Raw genomic sequence first — 21952 nt, forward strand, 5'->3', positions numbered from 1 at the left:
GAGGAGAGCAAAGTTAACTCTTTAGAAACCACGGTGATCCACTGAGCTGAAATGAATTTTGTCCCTGCTCTCCCTTTGGGAAGGAGGGAAATACTAAGACTCTCAAACCTGCAGATCCTGCTGCCTTTGTGAAATAAAACACTGGAACTCAGTTTACTAAACACATAAGGAGTAGTTGGTTTAACACATGGCATTTAAATTTTTCTTGTAGTAAAGATTTTTGCTTCAATAGCTTTTTCTTCCTTCTCCTAATGGTTAGATTTGAACCAGAAAGTCAAGAGAAAATTGCAGGACAGAAGGGCAGGCAGGAGAGGAAAAGAGAAGGGTTGGTAAAACAGATTAATGCTGTGCTTGCTGCAGACACTGAAAGACTGTGAGTCAGACTAGATTGAGTAAGTTGTAGTGATTGAAACTGGGACCTGGTACAAGCCAGGCTTCCCAAACAGGAGAAACCCACTGACAATTAGTCAAGAGGCACAGTACTAACATCATAAACCAAATCACTCTGAAAGAGTTGAAACCTGCCCATTTTCATAATCTCTGTAGTATTTTACTGGAAAAACACTTCAGCATTCTCAAGGACTAGCAGAGGCTGTGTCACCCATAGCTATTACACACGTTCACACTTCTCCCTGCAAGTTCAGCAGACCTAATAGATATGTCCTGTATCCCACTCTATTCCTCACTGGCCTGTAAAACCTTAGAAAAGCTGATCAGTGTAATGTTTTTGTTCTCGCAGTGTGAGCAGAGATCCGTTTGGACTAATGGTTGTGCAATGTGGGGACCAGGTTGTGTCTTGCAGACTGTTAAGAGTCCCACAGCACAAGACTTAATGTTACCCTAACAACTGTATATCCCCCTCTTATTATGCCTCTCCCTACTCTCTTTCCAAGTTTGTTTCACTGAGGTTCTTTGCCAGCAGAAATTCTTGTATGGGGGCTGCAGTCCTCTTTGTCCATGCTATCAGCACAGAGCACAAAGTTTTCAAATGTGTGACAAGTGAAGCAGGTATTACGTCATCACCCATCCATCACCCAGATGTGAGACTTAGCCCAGTCAGCAGCCTCAACGGGATCATTTGTGGTCAAGGAGTCCTGTTCAACAGGGCTGCTGTACCCACTGCAATTTCTCCTGAAACTTTTCACGAATTTAATTTAAAAAAACACAGATCATGCTTGCACACTGCAAAGATCAAAATTGGTTTTGCCCAGCACTAAGCAATAAACATTTTGATTTACTTCAGCTGAAAGTTTATCCATTTATTATCTGTTCCCCCCCTCCTGTCCCCCCTTTCATTTTTTTTGCCATTTGCTTTGTGGAGCTTGTGTATATTTATATTTACAGCCTCTGCATTTAATGGCCACATGCCTTGTTTTCACAGATGGCCAGTGGAAGAACTCCCCTCCCCCCTTTTCCTTTAGTAAAGCCTGCCTTTGGTTTTGCTGCTTTTGTCACAGTGCCACTACTCCCAGTTAGCAAGTGCCTACGCACGAGAGGGAGAGATTCTGCAGTGAGGACTTTTTTTATTCCTCCAAGGATTTTAGCTCTTTATTTTAAAACACCACTATTTTTTTTTCCTCCTCCTGGTTGACCATCATTTATTAAATGCCCAGATCCATTTTTCAAAGACAAGATTAAGTATGGATGTTTATGTGTGTCTTTAGTGCCTTGTGATGGCAGGGCTGCATGGGCAGGGTTAGCTAATAAAAAATGAAGCCTATGGAGGGAGGGACAGATTCTGCCCACAGATGTGTGTGTGTGAAACTCCAGTTGAAGTTAAGGAGAACAGCAGCCAGAGAGGTAAGGGAAGAGCCCTAGACCCTTGTAGCTGCTGAAGTCCAAATGGAAATTAAGACTTGGTTCATTCCAAAGGGTGGAGATTGGAAACATTCACAGCCTAGTATGGACCAGGGAGGACTGCAGCTGTTTATACTGTAGTGGAAGTTTTATGAAACCCAATAAAGATGGATCAACTTCCTCCTTAAAAAATAACATACAAGTGATGGGGAGTTCTCGTTATGACTTTTGAGCTTTTTGAGTCCTTGGGTTTAAGTTCTAACCTGTGCCCCACAGCCATGAGAGCTTATTACTTCCTGAGATTTTTTTATTATTTTTACATAATCACATGTCTCAAATCACTGGGGCTTTCAGCACATTGATGGACTCCAGCATCAGTGCAGTACCTCTCTTCAGTGTAATAGAGGCTGGGCCTGATTCTTCTGTGAACTGTGTCCATTTGAGCTCCTGAGAGATCAGCCTGACCTGTTCTGCAGGACTGGAAGAGGTGTAAGCAAAGGTACATCACCCTTCGTAATTTGAATACCTTCTAGGGAAAAATGGAAAAAAAAATAGTCTGTAATGGCTGTATTGCTGCTATGCAGTTGAGTCACCCATTGTTTATTAAACAATTGCCAGGAAAGCAGAAACTGTGTTCTTGCTTTCTATTTGCATGCATGCAGACCCTCCTTCCCAGGAAATCCTGCGTGGGTTGTGATTTTCCTCTCGTTCATTTTTGGTGTGCCACCTCTCTCCCGCAGTTAGCATTTTCTTTCCACACTGTTCAGCTGTACCAGCTTTCTGACTCGCTGAAGTCCCTGATTAAAATTTACATAGCACATTTCATCCAGGGACCTTAAAACTCCTCACAATGGTGGGAAAGCATCACTATCTCCATCCTGTGGAGTTCAGGAAATTAAGGTGCAGCAACTGAACAATTCACAGAGAGTTACAGGCTGTGTCAGCCCAGGAAGCAGTCTGGATGAGAAACTGGGTCATGGAACTCTTAACCTATTTGCAGTCAGCAGATTACAGCTGGATCTGGTTGAGGTCAACTATGCCCGTGCTGTAACATTTTTCCTAAGAAGGAAACAGCATCTCATCATTCTGCTTTGATTTCCTTTTCCTTTTTATTCCTTCTTCAAAATAATGGGCTGGGCCAGTCCTATATGCATTTTCATGTAAAAGCCCTGACTAGCACTATCTTTCAGAGATCATAACCAAAGAAAAGCAGGACTTCAGTGTCCTCTAGAATTGCTACTTCCCATCAGTTTGTTTCCAAGACAAATAATACATTTTATGAAGGAAGTAATTCTTTCTCAAATACAGAATTTTAAAAAAAAAACCCAAACCTTAGGGGCCTGACCCTTGCCAAGTTATTGAGGATTTTCCTCTTTTAATTTCAGTGGACTCTGTCATGCCTTCAGTGCTTTTAAAGGTACTGACTTGAGAACCCTTAGAAACCAAAGCCCTGTGTCTACAATGCACAACAAAGAAAATGACTGTGTAAGTTTCAGTAAATTCTTTCTGTGAATTGGTGTCTGTTCCTGAGAGAAGAGTAATTAAATGTCTAGGTCTTCTTTGTCACTCTGATCTTTTCCCTATAACACCTCATAAGGAACTTCTCTACTGAGTCTGTATAACACTTCATGCAGATTACAAATCAGATGCAATGATTTCTAGGCAGTATTAAAGCAATATGGATTTTAATATGTATAGTAAACCAAAAGATATGGTTCCTCTACCAAGTGATGTAGCCCCAACTTAGACTGCATGTCATAATTTTGAAAAAAGTACCATAAAATCAGGAAGAGCCACAAATAAAGAATGTTCTTTTATTTTCTTGCTTCTAATGCTGCTTTTAGATTCTGTGGGTGGATTATTCCATGAAAAATAGAGATCTCGGATAAGCAAGATTGAAAGAGCTGAGGGGGTGGTAAATACATTGTTTCTTCATACTCAACTTTGATGCAACAACAACAAAAAAATCTCCCAAATGATAACTTGCTGTGACATTATAAATAATCTTTCATCTTCTTTGGTGGTCCACAAAGTTTATGTAATTGGAAGGCTAAAACCCTTCTCTGTTGTTTCTTGCCTTTTCATTAGTACAGTAGAAGACTATAAAATTGTGCAGCCAGGAGGGGTTTAACAATTACCAAGTCAACATTTGAAAGTCTCGCTCTATTTTATCATTTATGCATGTGCTTTTTACGAGTTTTACAGCCCTGAAAGCATTACTGAAGCAAGGTCCATTGCAATGGTGGATCTATAACTGCTTTATTTTTATTTTGCTTTCCTTGGTACCATGTGCCATCAGCAAGAGTCACAATTCCACACTCATAAAGAAATTACAAGCTTGAGATGGTAATTTTTTGGCAAGATCCGGGGATGCTACTTTTAGTTACTAAAATGTTTAGCAGTCTTTCTTAGGAACCTTTGGCAAGTCCCATAATGTGTGACTCAGTTTCCCTTCTGGTAAACAGAGTTAATAATCCTGCCTTTCTTTGTGAAATGTTGTGGGTAATTCACTGATGAGTGAAGAACACTTGGGCAAGGTGACACAGAAAAACCCAAATCCAAATCAAAGATCCCTCTGAAAACAGCTGGAAGTTCTCTTACAGCAGTTAGAGGTGTAACAAGATCTGGGCCATAACAAGATTTGGACTGGGGCATAGACAGCGTGCACAGTAGCTGTTTTGAAGTACCATGGCATTAATATGCAGGAGCAAAATCTGGAATGCAAATAATTCATCATGTGCAAACCTCTGGGCACAGCTCTCACTATTGCCAGTTGTTCCCCTAAGTTCTTCCAGCTTTCTGTCATCCATAATGCCTGCCTACCTCATTTTTTTCACACTTGGTAAGACTGTGGATGAGGGTTTTTGAACTCAGGCTATTCTGATGTTTATTTTTACAAGAGGCAGAGGGATTGCACAGAAAGATTACTTTTGCAAAGTCTTCACTCGTTTAGATGGAGTGTAAGACCTTCTTGGAGAGCTAAGGAAAATACCACAGGGTTGAATGGATAGCACCTGGTGCCACCAGCATTTCTGATAATTAAATATGTTTTTCTGTCATAAACTGAACTTACATTTTGTGCGATCATAGCAACTAATCTGCCCAAAACATTAAGATTTGGTGTATGTCGACCAAGGTATGCATTGAAAGGGCTGATATTTACAGGCTCTTGCTGGGGAAGGAGATGTGTGCCTCAGCACCACAAACCACATCAGATGCTGTCACTGGTCCTGCTCAGCAATCTAAGATAAAAACTACCTCCTCAAAACTCAAATCTATTTGAAAATACTATCCTTAGCATTTAGATATGGGAAATAGCTGGACAAACTGTAGTTGGAGGGGAAGGGAAGAAATGAGACACACAAAAGGACAATAGCAGGCAACCGTCTGTTTCTTTTTAATGTTTTGACACTGAGCAAAGATAGCAGGCTGTGTCATTCAGTGTGTATGGAATTCTTAGGTGCAAGAAATGATCAGCAAGTTCCTCCTTGTAGTCCATAGGTAACTGTGTTCGGCTCTCTCTAGCTTTTTTTTGTTTGTTCATATCCCAGTTCCCTTGGGATATGAAAAGCAGAAATGTGAAGTGATGTTCCTGAACACTTCTCCTCTGGAATCCTACACTGGCTGTTTCTCTGCAGGCATCAAAACTGAGAGGAGAAATATTCCTGTCAGGAAAAATGGGGGTAGGGTGAGGGGAGCAGCAAAGTGGAGAGTGGACTGCTTCAGTAAAAGTGCTTAACCTTGAATTATGCAATCAGAAAAACAGCTCTTGCCAAAATGTGACTCTAACGGAGTTCAGAGTCCTGGCAGAGTTTGCCAAATACCCCAGCCAAAAGGATGTCTCAATGAGGGGGAGGAGGGATCCACTGCCATATGCCCAGCATTCACAGTATACTGGAAGGACTGGAGAGTCCTTCAGGAATGGAGGTGTGTAAATGGTCTCAGGTTCACCCTGAACGCTGGTACTATGAACCAGTACAAAATGGGAGCAGTGAGGGCGGAGGACAGTAGGCAAATCTATCAGGATGTTTTTATTTCTCAAACCTTCCAAGGTTTTGCTTCACTTTTATGTAGTAGTGGGAGGAGTTCTGGCAAACAGGATCAGGCTGTTCTACATATGTTTTGACTCTTCTTGTTTTATGTTTCTTCTATGAAAGAGACTGCAACCAAGTTCTTGTCATTTTTAGATCAATGTTTTGTTAAACTATGACAGCTATCCATGACAGAGAGCCAACTAACTTTTGCAGCTGACCACAAAACTGAGTCTGACTTGTGGTGCTTAGTCATTTTTTATATTTTTTTTTACATGACACATTCCATGTGTGTATGTGTTTTTGTTCTTTTAAATAAAATTAGAGCATTTCTAGGAGTTGTGGTACAAATCAGTCTTCTTTGGCAGGTTAATTTCTTTGATTAATAAAGTTTTAGAAACTTTCATCACATTGTGGCTGTTGATGAAACCTCTCTGGTTATACTTTGAACAATTGGGCTATTGTGGGATTGAATGCTCTCTACAGTATTATCTCCTCTGGTCTGTTCATTGGAATTTTAAATGATCCAGTCAACAGAGCTCTTGCTGCCCCTGTGGAGAGTCTCTCCTACGCTCCAATAGAATGATGATTAGGAAGCCCTTCATAAAGAAATAAGATATTTATAAAATGTCTTTCAGCCTTCTGAGGTCTGATATAAAATTCAGAGATTTGGAATCACTTCATGTTTAGTAAGAGATGGCTGTGTTTCTTCTCCTGGAAGGGCAGAAGTGCTCCTTGCTGTTTTATTTTTGCTGCTTTGTGCTGTATGATTTTTAGCAGGTCTCACAAGCAATTCGTTACACCTCTTTCCTTGGTTTGGACAAACCTTGCCTGTCATTCCTAGCAATAGTAGTTCTAGGCTGCAGTAGATGCCACCTGGCATTTTTCATAGGATGAATAGCATTTCATACCTGAAACAAAGGTATGTTCTGCTGGACCCAACATACTTATAACCCACCTGTTATCACTGGGTGGGGCCTCATCTTGCTACTGTTTACACAGCTAATCCAACACAGCAGAGTGGTGGCAGTTTTGGGAATGTGTAATTTGTTTTTGAATTATGATGATGATGATGATTAATAGATCCTGATTTTGTATAAACTTCAAATCATTGTGGACTTCTTGTCTGAAGTTATTATGTAGATGTCCCTGTCTGTTGTGGGTTGGGGGGGGGGGGGGCGTGGAGTGTGGTGGAACTGGTTGATCTTTAAGGTCCCTTCCAACCCAAACCATTCTATGATTCTCTGAGAGGAGGCTGGAATAGCAATATCAGCAGGTTACCAGTTTATTTGGGGTCAGAGAAGAAAAGAAATTCTCCTTTGTTTCTTTGGAGGTTCCATAAATACTTGCCCATAAACTGAAAGACTGTAGAAAAGGTAAGTAGGTGCTTCCATCAAACAAAAAGCAGTAAGTCATCAATTGAATGCTTTTAAGCAAAACAACATGGGAATGCTGCTTAGTCCCTTTCAAATATTTAGTGATTGTAAAAGTGTTTCTCTATGTCAGGATTGGGGGAAATCGGGTGCTGTGTGTTTAATGGGAAGGGCGTAGGACAGGAAATCATAATGCTGCTGACCGACAGTCAGACTTTTGCATCTTGCCAGGGTGTTGCTGATCTCTTTCTGCTCTCCTAATACTGTTTTGTTTGGGTTTTTGAGGGGGGCAGTTGGGTGGTCTGGTTTGGTTTTTTTTTTAATGGCTTGAGTTGGAAGGAAGATCATCTGCCTCTAAACCCCCTGCCACAGGCAGGGACCCCTTCCACTAGACCAGGTTGCTGAGAGCCCCATCCAGCCTGGCCTTGAACACTTCCAGGAATGGGACATCCATAACTTCTCTGGGGAGCCAGACCCAGAGCCTCATCACCCTCACATCAGAGAATTTGTCCCTAACATCTAATCTAAACCTACTGCCTTTCAGTGTGAAGCTATTGCCCCTTGTCCTGTCACTCCAGGCCCTTGTAAATAGTCACTCTCCATCTTTGTTGTTGGCTTCCTTCAGGTACTGAAAGGCCACAATTAGATCACCGTAAAACCTTCTCTTTTCCAGGCTGAACAATCCCAACTCTCATAGCCTTTCCTCATAGGAGAAGTGCTGTTGCAGAGGCTCAGGCGAGGGCAGGCCTTAGACTTACTATTGCCTTCGTGCTTTTTAGATTTAAAACATTTCTGAACATTAACAACAGGAGAGTACAGCTGGCTGCTTTGATCCTCTGTTTCCAGAGCAATGTCATGCAGAACTTCTTTTTAGCTGCCATTTTATCATTGCTGGTTGAATTATACATTTAAGTAGCAAGGAGTAAATTTGTCACCATGTTAAAAGGGTGGTTTCAGTGCTCATCATGTTCCAGTTCTCCAGAGAGCCACCTCCATGTGCAGGGCTGCACAGAGCAGCCTGGGAGCTCCATGCTCATCTGACATTCCTTCACGGCCCCTCTTCCATGACACCTTTTCTCCCTCACTTCATCCAGCATGGCTGTACCTCAAAATGTAGAACTCTGTCCAAGGTGGATTGCAGCAGAGCATACATGGACTGGTTAAGTCAGGCTCTGATGAACGAGCCGTACCTGGAGTGTGCCTTGCAGGTGGCATTCTGGAGTATCCACTGACCTCAGGACTCAGTCAGATCATGTCGATGGAGTGTGGTTGGGAATGGAACTGCCTCCAACTCCAAGAGCTGCGTTTACTGCCTAAAGAAAAAGCTGTTAAGCCCATGCCCTTTGCGCTCTCAGCTCTGTTTCTCTGAGAGGTTTACACATGCTTCAAAAAAAGTCTTCAACAGAGTAACTCCCTTCCCCCATAATATAGCCAACAAGAGAAAATGTTCTTTCCTATTCTAGCTTGGTGGCAGTGTTTTAAAATGGCTCCTGACATAAAAATTTTTGAACTCTAGCACTGCGAAGTTGACAGTAAATAGATTCTTTTTTTTCTGAGGAAAAACTGTTGACTTCTATTATATATCCATGCAATCCATTTGGAAGAAATACAAAGTGAACTTATTCCTGACTTTTTGACTTCTGACAGGCTACTTTGGAAATGAGAGCTGAGTTATAAATGGTGGATCAAAGAGTTTGGTAAAGCAAAATGCCTGAATAGTTCAGGTGCTTATTTGAAGCTTCTCCAAGCTTTCTGGATTTGCTGTGCCTGGTAGTGTTATGGAAACCCTTTTGCTTGGGATAGGCTGAGTTTGTTGCATGAGCTTTTCCTGCAAAAACCAAGAGGAAAACTCATCTCACATGCTTTCCATGGTGAAGTGTCAGGATATAGACAGAACACCAGAAGTGTGAAAGGGTTTTTAGTGAAAATGAATGTGAGGAATAGGAAAGTTAACCTCATATTCCCTAAACTCTGTGAACATACAAAGTTGAGCAGATTAGCCTTGTTTTCAACTCTCCTTGAGAAAATCTTTGTGCAATGACTTACATGAATTTGAACCATTCTTTGAATTGCAGATGCAGGGACATCACATTACAGGAAGCATTTCTGTATTCGCATTGTTCTCTTTTCTGTTTTCTTCTGTAATGCAACCCGGTGACATTATTAGGCTACATGGAACAGTTGCCATGAGAAATCTGGAAGTTTTTTTTAGTTCACTGATCTTTTACAGTCAACAGGAGCAGAATAGAGCAAGGAAACAGAAATCTTTTCTTTCAGGAAGAAGCTCAAAAGAATTCTTTCGACTGGAGCCACTTCATTATCATGCTGTATCATGTCATTTTCTTAGCTTTGCAAAAGGCACAGCGCCTGAGATTTTGAAATGTTATTATTGCTTTCCTGAAAGGTGTATTTTTAAACATATGATTGTCAGGATGATAGAATGCTCATGAGCAAAAGCCATTGGAAAAACAAAAACAGTTGGAAAATGGAACACCTTTGTGTTTGTAAAGTCAAACGGTTTGGGGGGAAGTGAGGTGTTGTGAAGAGAACATTGGAATTAATTGCCCTAGAATGTCGTTCTGGCAGTGTCTTTAGACACCAGTGCAGCCTGACAGATTAATTGGCAGCACACACCAGCCTGTTGCAATCCAGGGTTCATAGTTAGTTCTGACCAGATGAATCATGGACGGGGTGTTAGTAGGGTTGGACAAAACAGTCTGGACAAGAACACAAGCTGCTGCCCGAGGATCATGCTTAATTCAGGCTGAACCTTTCCCAGGGCCTGAATAAGTTTGAACTGTAGGGTGTTTTTTTTCCTATGGGCTGCTTCCTAAATTTGCTGCCTTTTAAAATAGAAACAGGGCAAAGCCATCCATGTCTCTGCACTTCGATTGCAGGCTAGAAATAGAGTGAAACAATAAATACGTTGCAAAAGACCATGCATCACCTAAACTTGCAGGCCAGCTTTGCAGTCTCAGGGATGTAGAGAGTTGAAGTATTCTTCAGATGTGCAACCAATTTTATCACGCCTAACTAAGCCAATCTTTTCAACACTATGGAGTTTGCTTATCACTAGCTAATAAGCAAGTTTTAGAAAGGACTTTATGATAGAGTCTGTAACCATATCTCTTCCAGAAAAAGTATTATTTATTCAATACATGGCTCAGTAAACTGTTGTGAATAGTTATCTAGCTTTCCTATCAAGTTACAATATTTAAATATTTTCCTGATCCAAATCCTGTCGTCTTGCCCATATAGGACAAAACGACACTGGAGACCCTGACTCAGCAGCTGGCAGTAAAACAGAGTGAAGATGGGAAGTTCAGCCACACAATGATGGATTTCAACATGAGTGGAGATTCTGACGGTCAGTACAGATGGCTTTTCCTTATTTCCAGGTTTGTGTGTGCATATCAACGGATCTGAGGGAGAATCCAAGTTCTTTGGAAACCCATGAGGAGTACGATCTGTTAGCAATAAGTGACTATGAAACAAGGCAGGAAGAAGTGATTGATTGTGGGGTGTTTTAAGTCTGGAGATGATTTTTAGCCTTCCCTCTGTCCACTGAAAGTCTCAAGATGGGACCAAAAATGTATTTCTGATAATAAAAGGGACTAATGGAAGCAAATATATGTGGGGTAAGTGTGATCACACAGGGAATCCATGAAGTGTAGACCTGGTCCTCCGTAAGTGCTGTGTGCTCTGCATCTATGGGACCTTTATTGGTTTGATGAAGTGAGCATAATGTTTATTTGTTTCTCTGCTATTGCATATATTGTTAAGGAGATGTAAGCACAAAAACAGGCAAGTATGTAAATACTCATTTGCTGGTTACAGAATTTCTTAAGAAGAAATCCCAAGTATTGTCATCTATCACCCCCTTTCTGTCACAGAAAAGGTAGAAGATTGGTAACATAATATGACCAGCATTCTGTAAGCAAGAAAGGAAGAAAATAAAAAGTAAACCTGCATTGATAAGTATATATTTGATTTATGTAATTAAGCAGTAAAAGACGGCTTAGAAAAGCTGTTTAATGCTTTGTACTTAAAATAAACATCAAAACTCTTCATCAGGTCTATACTATGTGGTACTGAATGAATAGAATAACTAAACTAGACAATATACAATATATTAACCATTAACCTATTGTGAACACTGAGTCATTGAATGTGCAGCACCTGACCTAAGTTATTGATGGCACAGGAAGCCGCATACTGAAATACAAGCTGGAAATGTTTTCCTCTTGCTTTTTAGGAAGCGCAGGAGTTTCAGAGTCTCGGATTTACCGGGAATCCCGAGGGCGTGGCAGCAATGAGCCTCACATCAAGCGCCCAATGAATGCGTTCATGGTGTGGGCTAAGGATGAACGGAGGAAGATCCTTCAAGCTTTCCCTGACATGCACAACTCCAACATCAGCAAGATACTAGGTAAGAATGATAGAGCACTTCTCTTCCAGAGTGAAGCTTGAAAAAATTCTGAGTTGAGCTGAGCACTTGACACAATAGAATTGTTTCTTTCTCTCTTGCTCCTCAGTCACTGCACCAAGGACAACAGTAATATGGGCTTCCCATGTGCTGCCCAGCAGTATGCATTAACCACAGCCTGAAATGTTCTTGTGTCTTCGTAATTATTGAGATTGTGGTGGTGATTTGCTGTGCACAGAGGAGAGACGGAGTAGCTCATAGTTCCCGAGTTTTCCTTATTAAATATGGGGGTTACGTTTCTCCTTTCTCAGAGAGCAGTAACTTCACTGGACTGCCACAACTTCTCCATGAGGACGAACAGTGGCTTAACCAGTTCATCTGTCAGTTCCCTCAGGATCTGCAGATGTATCTCAGCAGGTCCCATGGACTTGTGTCTTGAACCTGATCTTCTCCTACAGTGGGTGGTTCTTCATTCTTCCGTATATTGAAAAGAATCCTGAAATTTAAAAAAAAAACTCTGATTGCCATATTCTCTGCTCTTCACATCCTGAGCAACACTTGTCCTGAACATCATCTACTGAATCTCCTGCCAAAGTCTTCCAACTTTTCCCTACTTGATCAGATTCTCGGGACCATGTTCTGTCCAGTTACTCCTCTGTGTTGTGCTGGCTGATACAGTAGGTTACTAATGAGGCTCACTGAGGCCAATGAATTACTTTCCTGCAGAAAAGTAATACATTTGTGACCAAATTAGAGATACTGCATTTTTACTGAAAAAAACAGCTACAGGACCTAAGCATCTCTCAGGCCAGTGGCTGAGCAGGGAACATGTTTACCTGTGCTGCAGATCTCACTGGTTTTGCAGGCTACTCAAGAGATGTAGTGCAATTATGATGGCAGCATTAACCAGCTGCAGGACTGATAAATATGCCGAGTTTAGATTGGTCAGAGGTTTGAGGCTTACCTTGATTAGAGTGGTATTATGAAAAGTTAGCAGGGTGCAAGTGGAAATGAGATAAATTGGTTGGAGAAGCAAAATGTATTGCCATGGATGGCAGATGTGATGATATTAACCCATGATTTAAAGGGTGGTATGAGATTATTAGATTAGTTATGGGAACAGGATTAGAAGGCTAAATTGGTTATGTTGATGGCAAAATAACCTTATACTGGTTAAAAGGGATTATACTGGTCAGAGGTGTATGATGTGATTAGCTGGAGGACAGGGCAGTAATAGTTTTGGTCTGTTCCTAAATTGAGAGTAGACCTGGTTAAACCTGTTTTTAAATAATCAGCTTCAGAAATCTACAAGATCATTCTGAATGGCCCTTTTCATACACAAAGTACAAAGAGAGCTTGATGTTTTCCCTCTTAACTGATTGTTTTGGATAACAACCTCCGACAGCACGCTGCTAATTCATTCTGCTTAAAACAGGCGCTTGAGCTGGGCTGACATTTTACGCAGTCTCTGGGGATCCTGGTTGACATTTTAAAGGGCTTCTAAGCATTTTATAATACCCTAAAATCTGGTTTTAATAAGCCATTCTGCTGAAATTGTTAACATAAGGAATCACCTTTTACTATTTGGCACTAGATCAGGGAGATACGGAGACATCTTTTTCTGATTAGATATACAGTAGTTGGAGTAAAATGTGCAAATTCATTACAGATCCTGTTGAGGTGACAGACAGTATAGCTGACTCCAAACTCTCCGTTTTTCTGCCAGATATGGGGAAAAGCAAGGTCTGAGACAGTGAAAGATGATGTTTCTATTTCTTTACAGCATCACATTTGATTTTTTTCATTCTACCTGTGCGACAGAGAGGGATGTCCTGGCATCTTCCTTCTTGACAGAAACATTACAAAGGAGTTCCCTCAACTGCAAAAGGCCAGTCTTTTGAAGTCAGCAGGGGAGCTGTCTGTTAACTGGCGTAGGGTGACCAACCAGAAGCTCGTAGTTCAGCCAGGTATTAGGGTCTCCTTATTAGAAAGCCACAATTTTTCCTTCCCATTTTTCCAGCAGCATTGCTACACATTGAGGTCAGAGAGCTCGTTGTCATGCAGAGTAGCTTAGATGGAGTTCTCACCAACTGAGGGTCATTTTTATAGTAAAATGAGAGGAGGTCCCCTTCCCAGCACTAGAATTCTTTAGGGATTATGTTTGACACTGTGGTATTATGTTTTGAGCATAAAAATTAGATACATGGATTTTTCACTAAATTTGTCTGTGCATACGTTTGTCATCCATCTGTTCATTGCAACTTAAACTTGTGGATAATTATTTTTTTAGTAAATTGTTCCAAAAGTGCTAAAATGGGACTGCTGGGCCCTATCAATTTAATAATGCATTGTTTAGATATTTTGGTAAATATTTGAACTAATTTCATCAAGAAATCAGCATCAAGATTTTTGGAAAAAATAAAGTTAATTACTAGCTTAAGAAATTCTCTTGGCATGTATACATGTGTTTACACAAATATTACTCATACCTATACATTATACAAGTGTTTGTGTATGTGAGAGTGTTTTTTAAACATAAAATCAGCCTGATTCAGGTACTCAGATTGAAAAATCTGTCTGATGGACTGAAAGTTAGAGAGTGTTGCAAACAGCTGAAAATTCTTGTCAGAGAAACTTGGCTTAAAATTAGCAGTAAGCAGAGCTCTGAACATGCACGTGTGTGTCTGAGCACAAGTGTCTGGGCATGGGTGAGAGCATCTCTTTTCTGCCCTGGACTCAAGTATTTGCCCTCTCCAGATGTGTTCACAGTCTCACACAGCTGTGTGGGCACAGCTCTGACTGCCCTAGCTCAGTTTAGGGACAGGAGCTGTGCTCAGTGCTGCAAAGTCTTTGAATTTGCTTTTTTTTCCTGAATACTTCAGGCACCATATCAGGGAGAATTGTGCAAGAATCCTGCTTGTCCTTACGCATACATCGAGGGAGGGGAATGGGCTCTTGTTTTCATAGTCAAGGAGAAAAGCCTTGCATACTTGACCCACTCAAAGCTTTCCAGCACAGATGGTGAGCAGAAAGCTCACCCAAGAGTGTAAATCTTCCCCTAAAAAGAAAGTTTCTACAATCACACTTTGTTTGGGCTTGGATTTGGCACTGTGCATAGGTACCCATGCCTGCCTGTGTGTGTTTATAGACAATGACAAACAAAGCTACTACAAGCATATTTTGTCCAAATATAAGGTATTTTTAAAAAGTTTTAATACATTGATTGATGGTACTCATTCATAGCTTGCCCTGTGGGTGGAAATTCGAAGATCAGAGTTATATATCCTTCAAAATTTCAGATTAAAACTGTTCAGAGAATTGATTGTATTATTTAAATTACTAAGAAAATAAGTGAAAATGATAAAATATAAAGAACGATGGTTTATCATCAGAAAATATGCCCTTTTTTAAAATTTATTTTGACAGCATTGTTTGTTTAATTATGTATGATACTTCAAAACATACTAGTCAAATATATTAAGTATATTTTGTAAGAACAGTAAAGTCGTAGTAAGAGGATGTATCACTGCAGAAGGCAGCTATTAAAAATTTTCTGGGAAGACAGGTGAAACTGCCAGGATTTTTGCTGTATTTCAGTGAGCAGCTCAGGAAGAAAAAGTGTAACAAATGACATTTATGTAATAAATATTGTATGTGTAACTGTATGTACAGATATTATGCATCAAAATTTCCCTTCTTATGGCCCTGATCCTGCAAGGACTTGTGGTGTTTGCCTAACTTCACCTACTACTTCTTGTCACATGAGGGGGTAGGAATCTGCCTGCCCAGACCTGACTGTACGTTTGCAGCAAGTGAACTGGCACAGCAGAAGAGAAACTGTGCTGGAATAGAGCATTTTCATGGTAGTTTTGCAACAGCTGACTTTAATTTCTACCTTTTTGTCCATCCGTCTGTCTCAAGCATGTGTGAGACCCTACATTGCATATCCTTTCACAGCATATAAAGCAAATGTCAAGATTTGTTTAAAGACCGAGGTTTTCAGCTTTTCTATTCATAAAAAAAATCTGATGCAGCGTCAGGAAAAGGAACTGGGGCTGTTTTCCTAGGGTCTTCAGCAGGTCTGTGATTAGATAACTCTAGATTTAGGCTAACTATTAGGATTTTCTTTGCTGAAACACCAGTGTGTCAGTGCCTACAAGGTGGAATTTGAAAGCACGCTCACATCTGGGCATCTTCCAGAGCTCATCTGCTTTACCCTGAATTCTTAACATTGTTCAACACAGGCCCAATCTGTATTTCCTTCTTATGCAGCATTAGTTGGTGTGCAGTGTTTTGACAGTGTCCATGTGTTTATCACTGTGTCATTCATCCCCAGATCCAGGAGGTACTACATGTGGAAAGTCGGTGTCATTTTTCTAGCCACTCTCTTTGCCAGAAAAAGCTTGGAATAATTTCTCTGCAGGAGACAAAGCTGCTGTGCAGGATTCTGGTCACAGGGGTGCTGCCCTATGTAACACAGAGCCCTGCCACAGATCCCCAGGCACAGACACTACCTCTCTATGGCATAAGAAGTGATGTGCAGGAGTTTCAGTCCAAACCCTAAAAGCCATCTAGCCATGCAGTTATGGTGCTGGGCCTAAGCTAGTAACAATGTCATTAAACCATTTCCCAGTCCAGGACTAGCTGCGGGGATCTCTGCATGCTATAGGTTGTAAACATCATGAAAAATGATGGTTTTGACTTCAAAGCAATGTTTGCTAAGAAAGGCATATCCACTGCTCCTCTTCAGGACAAAGATATCATTGTTTATGCATTGCTTATCTCTGGATGTGAGGTCAGGCAGTACCAGCTCTTCTCTCCAGAAGCCCAGACTGCAGCATGGAATAAAGATTCAAAGAGTAATTAGGGGAAAATGGTGTCAATAATCAGAAGGGGCCTTTCTAGAGGGAATGAAACTGTTTTCTTTCCTGGGCAAAGGATAACTGCACTCTCTCTGCTGCGAGTCTTGGGGGTACAGTCGGATAAGACCAGTGTGAGTAATAGCACGAGCTAAGTACAGTGTAAGTAACCATAAAAAATGAGGAACAAGAGGAAGTCAAGTATGACATATGGCATTACGAACCCATTAAACTGAGAAACTATTCAAACATTTTCCAGTGGGAAAATTGACTATTTTCCAATAAAGTTTTCTTTTCTAGGCCACAGGTTTCACAGTTTGAACTATTCCTGTTATTTGAAATGTATCTTACCCTGAAGCACTTCTATATTTAATGGAAAAATAAAATAGGGCAACTGATTCAAGAACTTTTACTTTCTGCTCCCATGTTGTATCCTTTAAGAAGTATTAGTTTATAACTTTCAGCAGGCATTTGAAAACAATTTTGAAGTCTTCACTATATCCCTATCTCAAATATCCACATTAACATAGGCAGAAAACGAGGCTGCCGGCAATGAAGCCATAGTGCAGCTCCAGGGAGAGATGTGCCAGTACCCCAGTGCTTTTTCCTTCATGACACACAGTAAATTCTTTAAGTTGGGGCTGGCAATGTTTCCCAGGACATGGTCTTGGAGTTAAAACCCCACTGACACATATGGGATAGTTTATGGGTTTTAGAGGCATTGCTTTAGGGTCTTTGCAGTCTCCTGTACCTGACTGCAGAGCATTTACAGTCAGATCCTATTTTGCTTCTCACCAACCTGGGAGCCCAAAAGACCCAGTGTTTGTCAGGAATGATTAAGATGTGGATATTTGCATACCCAGATCTGATGCCTTGATCCAGCCATGGGTCACAGGGACCAGACAACAGCACATAGAGTGGAGCCTTCTCTGAACAGGAGGTGTAAACAGGCGCATGGCCCAGGGAAGGTGTGGGGACACAGCAGAGCAGACTGTGTGTCCATTCCTCCAAAATATACTGCCTTGTTTCCTGAAACAAAGTGTCAGGGATTGCCCATTATAAGGATAATAGTTTTACTGCCCACTTGAAAGGTATTGTAAGGTAGATAAATTTCAGTAAAATATTGAGTCAAAATTTCCAGTGCCATCTCTCTCTGCATCTTGGCCATACCCAGGAGGTTTATGAGTCAAATACAAACAAGACCTGAACCCTATCTAGAATCTCTGACAGATTCCCAGCCCAAAGCAAAATGGCCTTAGGTATCTTGTTCTGGGTGACCTACTTGTTTCTCTGCCTTTCAGTGTTTGGGGATGAGTAGCATCTCATCTTTTTTTTTTTCCTTGGTGACAGGATCTCGCTGGAAAGCTATGACAAACCTAGAGAAGCAGCCATACTATGAGGAGCAGGCCCGGCTCAGCAAACAGCACCTGGAGAAATACCCAGACTACAAATACAAGCCCAGGCCGAAGCGTACCTGCCTTGTAGATGGCAAAAAACTACGCATTGGCGAGTACAAGGCCATCATGCGCAACAGACGCCAGGAGATGAGGCAGTACTTTAATGTTGGGTATGGGACCTTTCAACTACTCATTTCATCAAAAACTGAAAATAAAAATCAGGGAGAATTCTTAATTCCATGTGGTAAATGTTATAGTTTATTGACACAAGCGTTAGATATTGCTAACAGAAAATGAGACTTACACTTCATAACAATGTGTTCCAGGAGGAGGTAATGCAGTTTTAGGAATCTTTTTGTTGGCTCTGCTTTATACTCATCTTAAAGCCTCAGCCAACTGTCCCATTTCCACTCTGATCGTGAAAAAAAAAAAGCTTTAAAGTTTTCTAATGAAATATAAGTCTTCTAGTAAAGCCTTATAACTATTATGAGGCCTCAGAGAGAGTATCTGAAGGAATCTGTGTTAGTGCCTCTTGATCCAAAAGCCAAAAATACAGGTTTGCACTCGGCATGATCTGTGGCAAATGGTCTGCAGAAGGACTGCTGAACACACTGAACTTGAGCTGGAATATGGGCTTGGCTCAGTTGATTCATATCAAGCATGAAGTTGTCTGCATTGTTCATTTGTCCTTCCAGGTAGTGTCTTATAGTCCAGCAAGTTAAATGCTTTCTATTGAGCAGAAATTCTAAGAAGACCAGTTCTGATAAACAGCTAATAGATAAGTTTGATATGATTAGAATAAAATATGCCTAGAAGACTAGCATATATTTTCCTTCTGCAGATAGTCCTTGGTTTTGGTGACAGCAGATCAAAAAGAATCAGAAGTAATCAAATATTCCACAATATTCCTGTATTCACTTGAGAAAATTAAAAGCTAAACATGGATCTTAAAAAAAAAAGCAAAACCAGCAACAAGAGCGACCCTCCAAAATAATGGAATTTGTGTTCTGTTTCATCTGAATTTGGAATCCTTTCAATATTAACTGGGTTGCACATCTCGTTAGTTAATGGCTAGAAGTAGCAATAAAGGAGAGACCATCTATCCAGTGACTGTTAAGTGTCATCAGACTGTGTTTTAAACAGCTACAGTGTGCATTGTTAGAATAAGCTGCTCAGCAGAGAAATTTGAGCTGCTTAACCCTGTGGTGCTGGCAGGTCCCGTGATCCCAGTGGTAAGCACTGAAACAAACACAGGGAAGTCAGCCAACATTCAGCATCAAGAGATTAAAAAAAGAGGAGGGGGCCTTATGGAAAAAGAATAGGTGGCAACAGAGCCCCCAAAACACTGCTTATCTGGTTAACATGCATGCCTCATCACAGGAAAAAAATTAACCTTGTAACATTCCGCATACAGAAATTCAGCTTTCCAAACAAGGCTGACATCGAAATCAAGACATTTCTGGAGGTAATTTGCACTAGGACACCAGAGCACAGAACCTAGGGTGCAATCTTTATGGAAGCTGCTGACAGAGTGGCTGTGGGGTGTGCAGTGGGGTCGGTGTGTGATACCGCCAGTCACAGCACTACAGTTGCATTCCTGGTTTAAGTTCCCCATCTGTTGCATCTGCCAGTACATGTCATTTAGGCCTAAACTCCTAAACACCAGCCCAGCTTCTGCCTGGCACCACAATAAGTGCTTGGTTTAACAGGAGCTGTGGCTGTGCTGAAGGCATCACAGTGGGAAGGATTGGGAATTTTTATATGTTCCCTATTTCAAGTGTCCTCATCTTCAGGGATAGTGTGGCAAGCGTGGCCTGCTGAGAGCCCTAATACATTACTATCTGAGGACTGCTGCAAGATTCTCTAGACTGGACATCCCACAGAAGTGGAAAAATACTATTCTTAAATTATTTAATATTTGAAAAGCACTCTGAAAAGCACCATTTAAGTGCAAAGTGTTCCTATTGTTAAATATTAAAACCAATTTAAGTGTGTTGTATCTTGTTGCAGAGATGCTGACTCCAGAAAACAAAAGCCTTCCTACTGAATTAAGAATAAAACGCAAATTAGATCTGCTCCCTACTTTAAGAGCTGTATCTTCAGCTGAGACAACTTGGTTGTTTCAGAAACACGGAAATAAGGGCTCTGTGGAGGGAGGCCTTGCTTGGATGGCAGGCAGGAAGTATCTGAAAATGCAGCAAGCAATTCCAAACAAGTATAAAGCTGTTTGGCAGAGGAAAGTCTTTCAGGATCACTGTACTGTGTGAAGCTTACTGTGCAGCAAGGGCACAGGCAAGCAGGGGAACAGGGAAGGGTTTCATTCTTAATTAAGAATGTTCATCTCAAGAGACTCTGCCCTGTCTCCTGTGGCAAGGCTTTTCAGAGCAGATGGACACACCGCTGATGACATTACAATGTGCAGCATGTACTGAAGAGTATTACTGCAATGGAATTACTTCATGCAGCAAGGAAACAAAAGGAGCATGAATTTTAAACCTCTAGGCTTGTTGGGACTCTGAAGCTTCTCAGGGAAACAAAACACTAGTGTAACACAGCTGCAGTTCTTGATGCAAAGGGAATTTCTGTGGCCTGGAATAATTCTTCTTTTGTTACTGCAGACAGGTTTCCAAGGCTTAGATGCTGTATAAAGGCATCTGTAGAAGATTTTCTCAAATGCTCATGTTTCTGGCTTGCTTTTTATTTATTTTTAAATAATGCCCACTTCCATTTTAAGTCTGCCTTTTCCCAATTTTATCCACCTTCCTTCAAAGAATCTGCTTTTCACAAGGGCTGCTCCCAGTGGAAACTATCACTTTCCAGTGGGAGGCCTTTAGAGATCCATCCTACAAACCCATGTTAGCTCCAGAAAGCCCGCTGTTCCTCTCCCTAGAAATGACCAGGTCTCTGAATGAATGTGGAGTAAACATTGTCTCTGCTTTCTCCTCAGCCGGTGGCATTTTTCTGCAGCACCTTCCCATTCCTGTGCAATCTACCTAGACCTTGCTGCCTCTCTCCTGTTGGCAGTTTATGTCTAGTTACTGTGACTTTTATGTCTAGTCCTGATAGCAGATTGGATTATTTAAAAGGAGGATTTTCAAAATATACAGGTTTTGAGTTGGACCACAGTTGGCAAGAATGTTTATTTTTGGCTGGCACCCAGCTGATCCAGAAAAGAAGTTTACCCCCAAGCAGGCAAGCTGAAGCTGTGTAGTTCAGGTACGGCTAGGGATGTTAACAGAGATTGGGTTTTCTTATCAGTGGAATTGATTTGGGTTTGATGTTCATTTGTGGAGCATCATTTGGTGAGTCTGGAATATTGATATAAGAATTCCTCTGCATGCCCAACAATATATGCTGTTGAACTTACCCTCCTTTTATTCCATGCAGCATTCCAACTCCTTTTATTCTTTTCTTCCTGTCAGGCAACAAGCACAGATCCCCATTGCCACCGCGGGTGTAGTGTACCCAGGAGCCATTGCCATGGCAGGAATGCCTTCCCCACACCTGCCCTCGGAGCACTCGAGCGTGTCCAGCAGCCCAGAGCCTGGCATGCCCGTCATCCAGAGCACTTATGGAATCAAGGGCGAGGAGCCACACATCAAGGAGGAGATGCAGCCTGATGACGTCAACGGAGAGATCTACGATGAGTACGATGAGGAGGAGGACGACCCCGATGCGGACTATGGCAGTGACAGTGAAAACCACATTGCAGGGCAAGCCAACTGATTGGGGTCCCAATGTCTCATGACCTGCAGGACTTCAAGGAGAAAAGAAAAAAATAAAGCCCCATCTGGTTTACCCTTGCCAGTGGCCAAGCACATTAACTTTCTCATACACTGACTGTTACTTTAACTGTTAGTCTTAACTAGTTGGGACATCAGCTGACTAATAGACATCAGCCTGCATCAGAAGAAAAAAGGCTCAGAAGAAAGGAAACAAAGACAACGACAACAACAACAGAATGATATAAGCTATGGGTAAAATAATGCCAGTAATTCAGCTGCTATACCCAAGCACTGAAGTCTTACCCGTCGACCTTTTATTATTATTATTTTTTTTTCAAATAAAC

General features: G+C 41.3%; 1 protein-coding gene across 5 annotated transcripts in view; it reads left to right on the plus strand.

Moving 5' to 3' along the window:
* The window catches only part of SOX5 (SRY-box transcription factor 5), a gene marked incomplete at its 3' end in the record, with an annotated part of 288287 nt that extends 266678 nt beyond the window's left edge, over window positions 1-21609 (plus strand). For all 5 annotated transcript variants that reach the window (XM_082280572.1, XM_082280570.1, XM_082280571.1 and 2 more), the window contains exons 12-15: window positions 10460-10572; window positions 11461-11630; window positions 17837-18053; window positions 21306-21609. In XM_082280572.1, coding sequence (XP_082136698.1) covers window positions 10460-10572; window positions 11461-11630; window positions 17837-18053; window positions 21306-21609 — 804 coding nt within the window. The remainder of the gene's footprint in view (window positions 1-10459; window positions 10573-11460; window positions 11631-17836; window positions 18054-21305) is intronic.
* Window positions 21610-21952: the final 343 nt, after the last annotated feature.

The sequence above is a fragment of the Coloeus monedula genome (assembly GCF_965178545.1).
Source record: "Coloeus monedula genome assembly, chromosome: 4".
Taxonomy (NCBI): domain Eukaryota; kingdom Metazoa; phylum Chordata; class Aves; order Passeriformes; family Corvidae; genus Coloeus; species Coloeus monedula.